Source organism: Neodiprion lecontei, chromosome 1 (genome assembly GCF_021901455.1).
Source record: "Neodiprion lecontei isolate iyNeoLeco1 chromosome 1, iyNeoLeco1.1, whole genome shotgun sequence".
NCBI classification, from domain to species: domain Eukaryota; kingdom Metazoa; phylum Arthropoda; class Insecta; order Hymenoptera; family Diprionidae; genus Neodiprion; species Neodiprion lecontei.
This window is the reverse complement of record NC_060260.1, coordinates 19,798,504-19,812,413: the sequence shown is the minus strand read 5'-3', so window position 1 is coordinate 19,812,413 and position 13,910 is coordinate 19,798,504. Positions and strand designations below refer to the sequence as shown.

The window sequence follows — 13,910 nt, the reverse complement described above, 5'->3', positions numbered from 1 at the left end:
AACACCACTTAGCAACGATGGAGGGTTTCGAGCTGCGTCATGTAATGTGAACTCTACGATGAGTATTTGGACGGGTTCAGACAAGACCAGAGTGCAAGGTCGGCCGATAGCTGCGGTACATTCAGAGCCAAGGATCTGCGGTGTTGGGTTACTATCGCTCTAGGAATGCAAAAAATAACTCGGTTTGAGTACAGCTCGGTCAAGGATGGAGAGCAAGGTCGAATCTTACATAAGCTTCGTATTGAAAAAAATTCTCTCTTAAGAGCTAAGGTGAAGGTATAAAATTATTTCATGAATATTCTTTAAAAAAAAACAGTTTTATTACATCTGTCGCGAACAGAAATAATAAAATAATGTACAACTCAGTCATAACAAAATTTAATATGGAAGGTTTAGGTAATAAGCAGGGATGTTTTAAATATATCGTTCTGAGGAGGGCCCCCATCACGGCTGAAACGTAAACACAAAAAAAGTGTTTTGATGTTCACGACCTTCATATCCAAGAATAATATTATTCAACAATTCACCAAGGTCAAGAAAAATCGTCTTCTTCACTATTCCAGAATTTCCGAATTCCCTGGCTTTTACGGGTCTCAAGATTTTTGAAGTTACAGCATTGTTCAGCTCTGCGGGATCTGCGACATTGCACAGTCTCTTGTTCCGTATATTACGCTTCGACTGCCATGACTTTGACGTTGATATAAGCTGAGCTTTGTATAACTTTTTTGACTTGCATATATCATGTAAGACTGACGAGTCTGCATCGGATGCGTTGAGCTTATATATATAAGCCGATAGATCGCAAGAATTTGGAAACGGTGCGCACTGCGTTCTGCGCATATCGGAAAAAAAAATGACGTCAGAGATGCGGTGCGCACTGCGTTCTGCGCATCTCGGAGTGAAAAAATGACGTCAGAGACGACTGGGTCCACCCTTTATCCGACCCGCCATCCCTAAATTTTGACGACAAAAAAAAAAAAATCGAAATCAAATTTGAAATTGAAGAAAAAAAAAAAAAATTTGTTGAAAAAAAAAAAATTGGAGCACGCGGTACTTGGCGGGCCCATGTTTATATTGCCATCATAATATTTATATAGCTCGACTTGTATTTTCTTGTGCTCGTTTTAAAAAGGCCCGCCAAGTACCGCGTGCTCCAATTTTTTTTTTTTCAACAAATTTTTTTTTTTTTTCTTCAATTTCAAATTTGATTTCGATTTTTTTTTTCGATTTTCTATCCAAAAAAAATTCAATAGGTTATAGGCCCAGTCACGCTGACTGCGAGAAGGGATCTAGATTGGTAGAAAAGCGGTTCTCGGGAGTGTCGCGAAAAGAGCGGTTTCGCTACGCGAGAAGCGTAAAACGCGGTGTAATTAGCGTGTGAAACGTGCTGCGTAAAACGCGGTGTAAAAACGCGAGAAGCGTACCGGTAAGCAATCCCGGTTTGAAAGTCACGTGGTGTAACCGGCGGACGGCCATCTTGGATAAAGTACCTCGTGTGAGAGTTCGTGCGCAGGAAGAGAGCAAAACGAATCCACGATGTCTGAGGCAATCACAACAAAGAATGTCTCAAAATTCGATGGCCATGATTATCAAGGCTGGAAATTTCAGATGCGGGCGTTATTTATGGCGCATCGTATGTGGGGAATTGTGAACGGTGCAAAAAAGAGGCCGGCCGGAGCGACACCAGAGGCTAAGGCATGGGACGTCGAGAATGCGCGTGCCATGTTCCTTCTGTCGTCAACGCTCGAGTCAGAATAAATGCGACCATTATTAATTTATGAAACCGCATGTGAAATGTGGAGGAAATTGGCGTCGATTCACGAACAACGATCGGCGTCGAACAGATTAATGCTCTCAACGAGACTGTATGAGTATTAGGGTGATTCAAAAAAAAAAAATTAATTTTTTTTTTCTTCCAAACAGGCTCAAAAGTTTCTTTTGGATGTAAAAAAATTATTGTGAAAATATGAGCCCTTAATATTAATATTAAGATAGTCCTCATCGCATTTTTGTAATTCCCATAAGAATAAGATGGGAAAAATTATTTTTGCTTCTTCTGATTTTTATACCGTTCATACAACTGATTGACTCATAAATCGCTGTTATAATCTTTATAGAGAATTGAACGCTCTACAAAAAAGGTTTGATAACATTTTTTTATTAGTCCACGCGTTCAAAAGTTATTGAAGATCGAAGTTCAATTTTTTAAAAATTTGATCGAATTTAGTGAATTACACCGAAACTGTTGGTTTTGGTGACAAATTAAGGATCAAATATTTCGTCAAACATTAAGGGGGATAGCCACTGTGAAATTTCAAAAAAAAAAATTTATTTAAGGATCAAATATTTCGTCAAACATTAAGGGGGATAGCCACTGTGAAATTTCAAAAAAAAAAATTTATTTAAGGATCAAATATTTCGTCAAACATTAAGGGGGATAGCCACTGTGAAATTTCAAAAAAATAAATAATTTGTCACCAAAACCAACAGTTTCGGTGTAATTCACTAAATTCGATCAAATTTTTAAAAATTTGAACTTCGATCTTCAATAACTTTTGAACGCGTGGACTAATAAAAAAATGTTATCAAACCTTTTTTGTAGAGCGTTCAATTCTCTATAAAGATTATAACAGCGATTTATTAGTCAATCAGTTGTATGAACGGTATAAAAATCAGAAGAAGCAAAAATAATTTTTCCCATGTTATTCTTATGGGAATTACAAAAATGCGATGAGGACTATCTTAATATTAATATTAAGGGCTCATATTTTCACAATAATTTTTTTACATCCAAAAGAAACTTTTGAGCCTGTTTGGAAGAAAAAAAAAATTAATTTTTTTTTTTTGAACCACCCTAATGAGTATAGAATGGAAGCAAACGACTCGATCACTCAGCACGTCGCCAAAGTTAATAACATAGCGGCTCAGCTGATGGACGTAGGAGAGGCAGTCTCAGATACGACGATCATGGGGAAGATTTTGGGAAATCTGACGCCGAAATATTCGAATTTCCTGACCGCATGGGACAATATGCCGCCAGAAATGCAAACGCTTGAGAATCTGGAGGAACGGCTGCGTCGCGAAGAGTCGCGTCTGTCAGCGAACGACAACACTGAAAGTGCGTTCGTAGCGATGAGAAATTCGAAAGAAAAGGAAAAGGACAAGGACAAAAGAAAAGTGAGTTCAAAGCAGGACACGAAATATAAGAAAGAGGGTGCGAAGCCCAAAGTGCGATGTTTCAAGTGTCAAGAACTCGGCCATTACGCGTCATCCTGTAAAAAGAAAGGCAGTGACGGTGGCGGGAACAATTCGAGTGATTGTGCCTTTGTCGTTGAGAACACGAGTGCGGGTAATGAGAAAGATACCGGTAAAAGTGCTGTGTTTCAAATTCCGTCAGAGGTAGTGAGAAGGATACTCGCTGCCGATAAAAGCGATAGCTGGTTGACCGACAGCGGAGCGTCGCGTCACATCACTTACCGACGGGACTGGTTAAGTGACTATCGCGAGTTACCGGTAGGTAACACGGTGTCTCTCGGAGACACCGAGTTACCGGTAGGTAACACGTTGTCTCTCGGAGACAGTAAAGAGCGTCGTGTCGCTGGAGTCGGTACAGTGGAGATCGAGAAGTTCGTAGACGACGGATGGGTATCGTCTCGTATCGAAAACGTGTTACATATCCCGGATATGACGAAAAATTTATTTTCGGTTGGTGTCTGTGCGGAAAAAGGCCTCGGAGTGCTTTTTCGGAGAAATGGCGTGCGTATTGACAATAACGGGTTCGCGGTTGGTTACAGCGTGAATCTCAAGAATAAAATCTATCAAATGATTTTTAAAACCAAAAATGCGAAGTGCGGCAGTGAAGCCAACGATGTGAAAACGAGTTTGTGGAGTTTGGCATGAGAGACTTGGACATGTGAACGCACAGGCGGTGCGAAGCCTAGTCAAAGAAAACCTAGTAAAAGGCGTCGAGTTTTCGGAAAACACTGAGACAGTTTTTGTGGTTCGTGTTAGGAAGAGAAATCCCATAGAAAAGTGTTCAAGAAAACGCGAGTTCGCGCACAGACAACACCGGGAGAAGTGATCCACACGGATGTGTGCGGACCGATGTCCCCAACATCTCTCGGTGGTGCGCGATTTTTGTTGACATTTGAAGACGATGCGACAAGTTTTCGTCATATATATTTCCTAAGGCACAAAAGTGACGTTCTTGAAAAGTTTAAAAGGTTCGACAAACTCATCGAAAACAAATTTGGCAGGCCGATGCGGGTTCTTCGGTCGGACAACGGTACGGAGTTTGAAAACAAGGAAATGGAAAGCTACACGGATTCCAGAGGAATTCAACGCGAGTTCACAGCTCCGTACACGCCACAGCAGAACGGTAAATCGGAAAGAGACAATCGAACGTTGATTGAAAGTGCGCGGACCATGCTACTGGCGAAAAATCTCCCCAAATATCTTTGGGCGGAAGCGTGCAGTACAGCCGTGTACTTGATGAACCGAGCTGGAGCATCGAGTGTAACAAAAGGAAAAACTCCGTACGAAGAATGGATCGGTGTGAAGCCGGACCTGACGCATCTGAGAATATTTGGCTCAGAAGCGTTTGTCAAGGTACCGAAGCAGCAACTCAGAAAACTAGATGCGCGCGCGAAGAAACCGACTCTCGTCGGTTACGAGAGTAATTCCTCGAATTACAGACTCTTCGACCCAAAAAAATAAAAAGGTGATAGTGTCGAGAGATGTGACATTTCATGAAGTCGTCGGACTGTCAGTTCTATCCGAGGAAGGCAAATCGAGTGAGCTGATTTTGCCGAAGAAAGAAGAGCGTGAAGTGAACGAAGAAATCATTCCAGCTCCGGCGGAAGAAGACGAAGAAAACGACGACGACGGGGTGTTCGAGTTAGCTGAGGAAGAAGTGGAACAGCCGGAAGCTGCTTAAGGTGAAAAACGATAATTATGAGATCGGAATCTCATTCGAAAGCCGTCGAGATTCGAAACAAACGTCGCTGAGTGTTCAATACCGGTAACCTACGGAGAAGCCCTTCGCAGCAGAGAGTCGGAAAAATGGCGGCAAGCCGTTGACTCAGAACTCGAATCACACCGGGAAAACGGAACCTGGACGCTGGTGAACAGGCGACCAGGAATGAAAACAATCGATTCAAGATGGGTTTTCAAGGTCTTAAAAGGCGAAAAAGGAAAAATTCGTCGATACAAGGCTCGTCTCGTAGCAAGAGGGTTCATGCAAAGAGAAGGCGTGGACTTCACCGAGAGGTTCGCTCCAGTCATGAGATACGACTCGCTGCGGGTTCTTTTGGCTATGGTTGCAGCAAAAGATTTGGAGCTTTCTCAATTTAACGTACAAACAGCATTTTTGTACGGATCACTCGACGAAATGATTTTCATGGAATTGCCCGATGGACTGCCGGTAGACGAGGGATCGCGAGAGAGCAAAGTGTGCCTCCTCGATAAGTCGCTGTATGGATTAAAACAATCCCCTCGCTGCTGGAATCGGGAATTCAGCTCGTTCCTCCGGAAATTTAAATTCAAAGAAACGAGCGCGGACAAATGTATTTTTCTCGGTCGAGTGGGAGAAAGCGTCCTGTACCTGGCCCTTTTTGTCGACGACGGCCTGGTAGCAGCGAAAAACAGAGGAGCGATCGACGTCGTTCTCAAACATCTGAAGGAAGCGTTCAAAATCACCATCGGAGACGCAAGCTTGTTCGGGGGAATGCAGATCGAACGAGACAGATCAACGAGGACAGTGTTTGTGCATCAGAGCACATACGCGAGAAAAATTCTCGAGAGATTCGAGATGGTCGATACGAAGTCGACAAGTGTACCGTGTGAAGCGGGATCGAAACTTCTACCGTTATCCGAAGGTGAAGAGGGCGAAGAAGTTCCGTATCGAGAGGCCGTGGGGTCTCTGATGTTCCTGTCGATTGTGTCTCGCCCAGACATATCGTTCGCAGTAAATTTGGTTAGCAAATTTCTCAATCGACACAGCAAGGAACATTGGCGCGCGGTGAAGCGCATCATTTCGTACGTCGCCGGGACGATGAACTACAGAATAAAATATCAAGGCGAGGACGGCGGGTTAATTCTGAGAGGATACTCGGACGCTGACTTCGCAGGAGATGTGGAAACGAGAAGATCCACAACCGGGTACGTTTTTGAGCTGGCTGGTGGCCCGGTGATTTGGGCAAGTCAACGTCAAAAACTCGTCACGCTCAGTACAACTGAAGCAGAGTACGTGGCAGCGTCGATAACATCGCGGGAAGCGGTGTGGCTGAGAAGACTGTTATTCGACATCGAGCAGCCTTGTGAAGAGGCAACGGTCATCCACGTAGACAACCAAAGTGCAATTCGACTCGCAAGAAACCCGGAGTTTCATAAAAGGACGAAACACATCGAAGTGCGGTGTCATTTCGTGCGAGAGAAAGTTCAAGCTGATGAACTGAGAATCGAATACCTTCGGACCGAAGAACAGAAGGCCGACATCCTTACAAAGGCTTTAACGAAAAATCGATTTTGTAAACTGAGGGACGACATCGGGGTTAAGGAACTCTGACTCTACTCAAACGGCGGAAGTGTTGATTTGGTTCGAGCAGAGTCCGACTATACCGGTACCTCGACTCTCGAGCTACCGGTAAACGACGTGAGAGGCGTCGTACCAAAGTACAGAGAGAGAAAGCATTCGTATTCTCTTTCAGTTTGTCTCCAGCTCTGTGAAGGAGGAGTTACAGACAAAGTCATTCCGAGCTTAACCTGTTAACTAATTTTCGCTATCATTCTAATAAAGTTTATTATCGTAATTATTATTGTAATTCTCGAGTGTAACAATTTTATTGCAACCCCTTCTACCAGTCATCCAATTATCCCTTCTCTTTGAACTCATTGAGTTTTTCTTTTCTATCCAAAAAAAATTCAATACTACGAAATCAACAGCGACAGCGAAGACGACGTAGAAGAGATTTTTGAACAAGCGGTAAAAGCCAAAGAAGAAAATCGAGAAAATGTTCGTATACAAGACATGCCTGTAAATACACGACCGATTTTAAGAAATCGAGAAAGTTTGAGGAGACCGCTGAGGTAGGAGGTAAACATAACCCAGTATGTCGAACCGTTGTCATACAATGAAGCTGTAAAAGGTTGTGACGCCGAATATTGGATCGGGGCAATAGAAAACTGTAATATACCTATGTATTGTTAACATTGTATTGTGTATGTGCGATTGAGCTTGATGTGTGTATGTGTGCAAGTACCGAGCGCGAGCGAGCGACGACGGCGTCATCAGTCAGTCGACACCAGAGCCTTGTACGATGAATATAACACTACTAGTATAGTTATATATTGTGACGGGACGCCTCGTCGGCGTACCGGCACCTGACGGTCAACCCGAGCTCCCAATATTATGCTTACCGGTGACAAGCCCAAAACTTGCGACACACTCGGTAACCCCACCACGTACCAATAAACCAACCAAATCACGCGATTTACCGTGCTCCCTCTTCAAAGGGCACGGCCAATCACTATTCACAAAATCTGCGAAACTGGACGACTAGCAGGTATCAAAGTCGAGCACAAATGTGGCTCGACATCTATTGATCATCTATCGTATATCGTACGCAGAGTAGACCAGTTATTCGTCCGACTCAGGATTCATCCGCACATTTGCTCGGCGGAGCACGACACCTCAACGAGGAACCAGCAGTCGACTTAACTCACGATCACGAGACGTGGACTCGTCACTGCAAGAATCCTCGAACACCACTCTCAATCGAAGGAGGGTATTCAACGTATTCAACGAATTTCATCTCTTTTTAATAAAAGTCCTCAGGTAATAGGGAGCCGTATTTGAACTAAGCTCAGCATTGCGACTGACGTCAAAACTCAGATACGGTGATCGTCGCAGAATCCTCTGACCCATAGGTGGGGCCCCTGAACCTATAAGGAGCCTCCTGCATTGCGACAGGATGTCTTGATATGGGCGACGGTATATTTGCGTAGAATTCCCGTCCTTCTGACCACCGCACTATCACATAAACAATATTCTGTCTTGCCGTCTGCAAAACAAATCATTGTCAATACCGAATAATAACTCAACAATGACGATTTTCCATCGTCAAACACCGTCCTTCTGACCAACACGCTATCACATAAATAACATTCTGTCTTGCCATACGCAGAACAGATCATTATCAATACCAAATAATAACTCTTCAACGACGATTTTCTATCGTCAAACACCGTTCTTCTGACCACCATGCTATCACGTCAATAATATTCTATCTTGCCGTTTGCGAAACGAATCATTATCAAACCAAATAAGAGAAACCAATTCCTTCTTACCTTTCAACAATATTTCTCAACATTATAAGAAGAGTAAATTCACGACACTCTTTCCTGTCATAGATCCCACTTCTTGGGGACATAACATAATCACTGGTCAAAGATTTCCTCTTGGAAAACAAATCTCTCTCCACACGAGTAAACCGCTCATTACGATTATTCTGTGTCTTGCTTCACAAGCACAGAACAAGTTTGACCCTCAACCGCTCACACGACCTGTGATGATAGGTTTATTCCACTCGTGCCATTGCACATGAGAGTGATGAAACAACTTCTGAGGCTATCTCGAAAATCAATTTAAACCGGTCAAACTCTAGCAACCTCTTCCAGGAGCTCATCAAAGAATTAACAAATAACTATTTTCCACCTTCCTTCCGAGTCCAGAGACCGAATCCTGCCGTTTCACTTACGAGACAGGAAATTCTTAAAACTAATACTATATTCGAGTTTGCGCGAAACCACCGCGTTACTTTTCATGTTACGTATGAAATTCTAGCGATATTCGGCGGATAAATAAACACGAATCGTTTCAATACATTGTGTCAAAGTCATTCGTTACCATTCCCAAAATTTTCCCATTACAACAATAGGTAATGGGCCCAGAAATTTAAAAAAAATTCTTGTTGTAAAGAGTCGTGTTTTTTGGGCGCCAAAAGTGATATCTCACGCACAAATAGTTCTCGTGAGCCCGGCCAAGTCATCAGCTCGTTTGAACGAGTCGACCGGTAAACAAAATGGCTACCACCTCGCATTCGCATTACTCACTTTACCAGTCAATAACAAAGCTCACTGGTCGTGATAATTACCGAGATTGGGTATGTGATATGCGAGCATATTTTGAAATTGCTGGACTCTGGAATGTGATAGAAGCTGTGCCACCTATTGTTCTCGAAACCGATGCAACCAAGAAAAGTGAAGTCGCATCGCGCATAGTTCTTGCCACACATCCGTGTGTTCGACATCATTTCAACGAAGAAATTGATGACGCAAAAACGATATGGGAAAAATTGAATGAGGCATTTCAGGACACCGGACTCTTCAGAAAAGTAAATTTGCTTATTTAATTTTGCAATACTCTGTAACGTGGCGTTTCAGAGTCGCCCGTCACAAGGGCACACAACCGTTATTATTTCTAGTTTACGTGTCCTCAGCAGAGTACTCCAATCGAACTCGATACAAAATAGGCAATAACTACTTTTAACTAATTCTTTTTTTTGTAAATTCTTTATTCCGCGCTTCGGCGCAAGCTAATAAGGTACGTGGACGACAACGATCCCGACCAACGAGGGACCAATAGCTACCTTTTCCAGCTCTCGACGACTTCGCCTACCGACGGTCTAATCAGACTATACTGGCTACCTTGGTGCACTTCTATACACCAGGGGTAGCCTCCACCCGAACCTTCCGTATCGCCTCGACTGCCGGTGAACAGGGAGATAAAAATCCTCCCGACGGCCGAGGGCATCGTTCCTCGAGGAGGAACCAGCCGCCCGCTCTATCGGATGCCGCAAGGATGGCGTGAAGGGCAGACCGTAGCCTGCCATCTCCCGACTTACCGGCCTGGTGCCGGACCGACCCCAAACCACTACGTCCAGGTTGATAAAGCCATCGTTCCGAGGATCGACGCTACCTTCCTGTCGGCAAGGACGAATTGTGTGGGTCGTGGTCCACGGTTTGGCCAACCGTCTGACTGCACGACCTCGGGTACAGGCAGCCGGCTACTGCCTGTACAAAAGCCGGTGGAAGTGAACAATGAGGCGTCACTCTCCACTCGGTAACTTTGACCGAGAGGCACCCTGTGTATGCCTCTGTCAAAGAAGTCCCCGATGATAGGCAACCTGGACAGTAAACCGAAGCAGCTATTAAATCGTACGAGTTGGTGTCAACGACGAAATCACGAGCAGCACATTACGCCACATCTAGCGGTAATTTTGGAAGACGCATGACCACGCCGTAACCAATATTCGCCACAGGGGGATGGCCTATTTGCGGTGGGGGTCAAACAGCCAATCAAAGGGAAGAAGAATCACCTCGCGACAACCGAGAGATCGGCGAGCCGAACTCCGACCTCCTTCTATTCTACGCTTGACCTGCTGAGCGATAGCTGTGTTTATCCGTATTCTCCCGATTATTCTCTCGTTTTGAGCTACCGATCCTTCTTCCTCTCGTTCTATCGTTACTCTATCTACCGTTTCTCCATACCCTCTATCGTTGCACTATCGTTAACTTCTACCTGTAAATTCAAGTCCTTTCCTTCCTTTCTATTTTCTTTTGATTATTCTAAGTATTATTTAAACTAAATTCAGTGTTGTGTGCCTGAAGTCACCAACCAAGGTAAGGCTTCTGCCTCTGTATTGTATCGTTACGAAGTTGCTCATAATTTCTATTCTTTCTTATGGTATTCATCGACTTTGTGTGAATCATGGTCCACGGCTTAAAGTTGCAGTAAGCCGCCGTGTGACTGCATGATTTCGGTCATTAATATTATATTTATCGTTTCTTGGTTGCATCGTGCGATGCCAGTTTTGTGTGAATCATGGTCCACGGCTTAGAGTTGCAGTAAGCCGCCGTGCTACTGCATGATTTCAGTAATTAATTATTTTTGTGTCTGAGCGACCTCGTAACTGCCAAATAATTATTTCTTTTGTATTTATGATTTTTCTGATTATTTGTGAATTACTATTAGCCTGCTTCTGTACTTTCTATCGTATTTTGAGCCCTATTGGCTTTACGTTTCATTCCATACTCTTTTGTAATAGTAGTGTGCTTTATATTTTATTTCTGTTATTGCTTATTATATTTTTATTTATTTTTGTGCCTATTGTATCGTATATGGAGTTCCTTGGAGTACAACCGAGCGTAGGATCAGCCCCTAAATATTACCGCACTTTTTTTTCTATTGCTATTGGCAATTTTATATTATTTTTGCCTGTTATTCTTTTCTCTGTATCTTGTTAAATTAAGTTCTGCGAATTATTCTTTTGTACTGCGGTGTATTTAGTGTATTTCTTTATTTTGTAAACTCTGCGAAATTCTCACTCTCATAATTTTATATTCCGTATTCTCTCAAAAGTTGTGTTTAGGAATTCATTGTTTAATTTCTCAGGTCCGTAATAATTATAAATTATTGATTCTACCGTTTATGAATAATTCTACCGAAAGTTATCTAATCGATCGTTTACGCTACCGATTTTGTAAATTGTTAATAAATATCAATCTCTCGTACTGGTTATAATCTATGGTAAATTCGTCTTATTATCTACCGAACTATCGTTACGTTGTTTTCTACCGATTGCAGTAAAGTTCTCTCGTTTTTAATTGACAGAATAATAATTTTCGTAGCTTCATTTGCACCTTGGGTAAGATCACGTCGCCCAGTGACGTGTAGTTTTAAGTAAATTCTTGCATTGTATCGCATCTCCCGACCTACGTTCATTTTTCTCTGTTAACTGCCGTCTCTCATTTCAAAGCTACCGTTTACTGCTATTCTACCGAAATTATTGTGAACAACGGTTGCTTATTTTAATAACTACCGCTGTCGATACCATTTTATTTGCCTGTCTCAACCATGTAAACTTCTCGACAATATATGATCGATTGACCCGTTCATTTTCCTTCTGACTTGAGTTTATTCTTCATTTCGTTATTTTCTTTAATTCTGTAATTACTGTTAGCTGCCTTGAATACCGCCACTCTACCAGCTCGTACGTGTGCGTACCTGAGCCTAGCCAGCCATACAACGATTTCTCTATTTATTCATCGTACGGTTTCGTATTATTTTTATTGATTGGTATTATTGTTTTAAAATCGACGCTAACACGTCTGGCGCCCAACATAATTGATTTTGTTATAGTTTGATATTTTGAATAAGTGGAGAATCGCGCCAAAGTGTCAACGGTAAGTCCTCATCCGAGGGTAAAAGAATTTAGCGTTACAACTCATCTAGAAGATTGTGACTCCGAGGAAGATTATGTTCAAAAGAAAATAACGACAGCCAATAAGCTTCGCGCCATTGGCATGCTTGTACCGGATGATTGGGTCGGAGCATTGATGTTGGCGAGTAATAACAGCGGATTTAGTCAAGACTGAAATATTGGAAGAAGTCAAATACAAGGAATCCAGTAGCTGTGGTGGTGACGCGCACGGTCTGTATTCAAGAGTACCGTTTAAAGGTGATCGGCGCACGAAACCCTACAATAACAACAACAACAACAACAAGGCTTGGCTGAAACGTCAGTTATGTTATCATTGCCATCGACATGGGCACCTAGCTGCTGATTGTCGCAGTAAACCATCATCACAACAACACTTGCACAGTAAGGTATGTGTATCATCTCAGCGGGACGACAACGACGACGAAGGAGACTCTCGAGAGGAGCAGACAGAGCAAGTAGCGAATATGTGCAGTTTCGTCAGTTTCGTCGCAAGCGGAGACAACCTAACCCGTGAGTGGATCATGGACTCTGCGGCATCGAAGCATATGACCAACAACAAAGCGTATGTATGTAACTTGCGTCCCTCAAAAATAACTGAGGTTATATCAGCCGACAAGGCTCGTATGAAAGTAGAGGGAGAGGGCGATGTATATATTATAGTAAAGTCGAAATCAGTATTTTCTAAAGTTCATTTACAAAATGTTTTGTATGTACCAAATTTAGCTGCGATTTGAATTTCAATTAGTTGTTTAGATAAAAATGGTGCTCCCGTAGATATTGAAAATAATATGTGTTTTGTCTATAAAAATAATATTAAAATACTTGAAGCGATTTTAGTCAAAAATGGAATTTATAAAATACCGAATTGTTTAAGTCTAAAGAAAATACCAGCTATTGAAAAACCTGTAGCTTTTGTAACATCTTCACAAATAGTCAGTGGGTATACTTGGCATCGCAGATTAGCACATTTAAATTACCAACAGCTATATCAGCTTAATCAATCAGCTGACGGTATTAAAATAATAAAATCTAAATTACCTACAACCTGTGATCCATGTATTTATGGTAAGTTAGTGAGAAAACCCTATCATGCATCTGATTCACGAGCAAGTAGAATTTTAGAGCTCGTACACACTGACGTTTGTCGAGGTGATAGATTATCAATCGAGGGTCATAAATATTTTCTTACTTTCGTGGATGACTACTCTCGAATGATTTTTGTTTATCTCTTGAAAAATAAAACTGAAGTAGTTACTTGTTTTGAAAATTTTATCAACTTTATTCAGAATCAAACAGGACAAAAAATAAAGTCATTGAGAAGCGATAATGGAAAAGAGTATGTAAATGGCAATTTAAAAAAATTTTGCAAAAATTCGGGATTGAACATCAAACTATCGTTCCCTATAATCCGCAGTCTAACGGGCGCGCGGAGAGAACAAATAGAAGTCTCTTAGAGAAAGCTCGTTACATGATGTCTGATTCGGGTTTGGACAAACATTTCTGGTCTTATGCAATAGCGACAGCAGCATATTTGTCCAATCGATCTCCTAAGCAAATTTTAAATAATAAAACTTCTTATGAGGCATGGTATCAAACAAAACCTGATTTATCGCATCTCAAAATTTTTGG

At 42.2% G+C, this 13,910-nt stretch overlaps 2 protein-coding genes across 3 annotated transcripts in view; both read right to left on the bottom strand.

The window, feature by feature from the left end:
- LOC107226446 (sialin) overlaps window positions 1-13,910 on the bottom strand; it is a 135,473-nt gene that overhangs the window by 78,551 nt on the left and 43,012 nt on the right. The window lies entirely within an intron of this gene.
- The window catches only part of LOC124296592, a 59,752-nt gene continuing 53,722 nt past the window's right edge, over window positions 7,881-13,910 (bottom strand). The window contains exon 8 of the mRNA XM_046746626.1: window positions 7,881-8,060. Within this exon, the coding sequence (XP_046602582.1) occupies window positions 7,881-8,060 (180 nt within the window). The remainder of the gene's footprint in view (window positions 8,061-13,910) is intronic.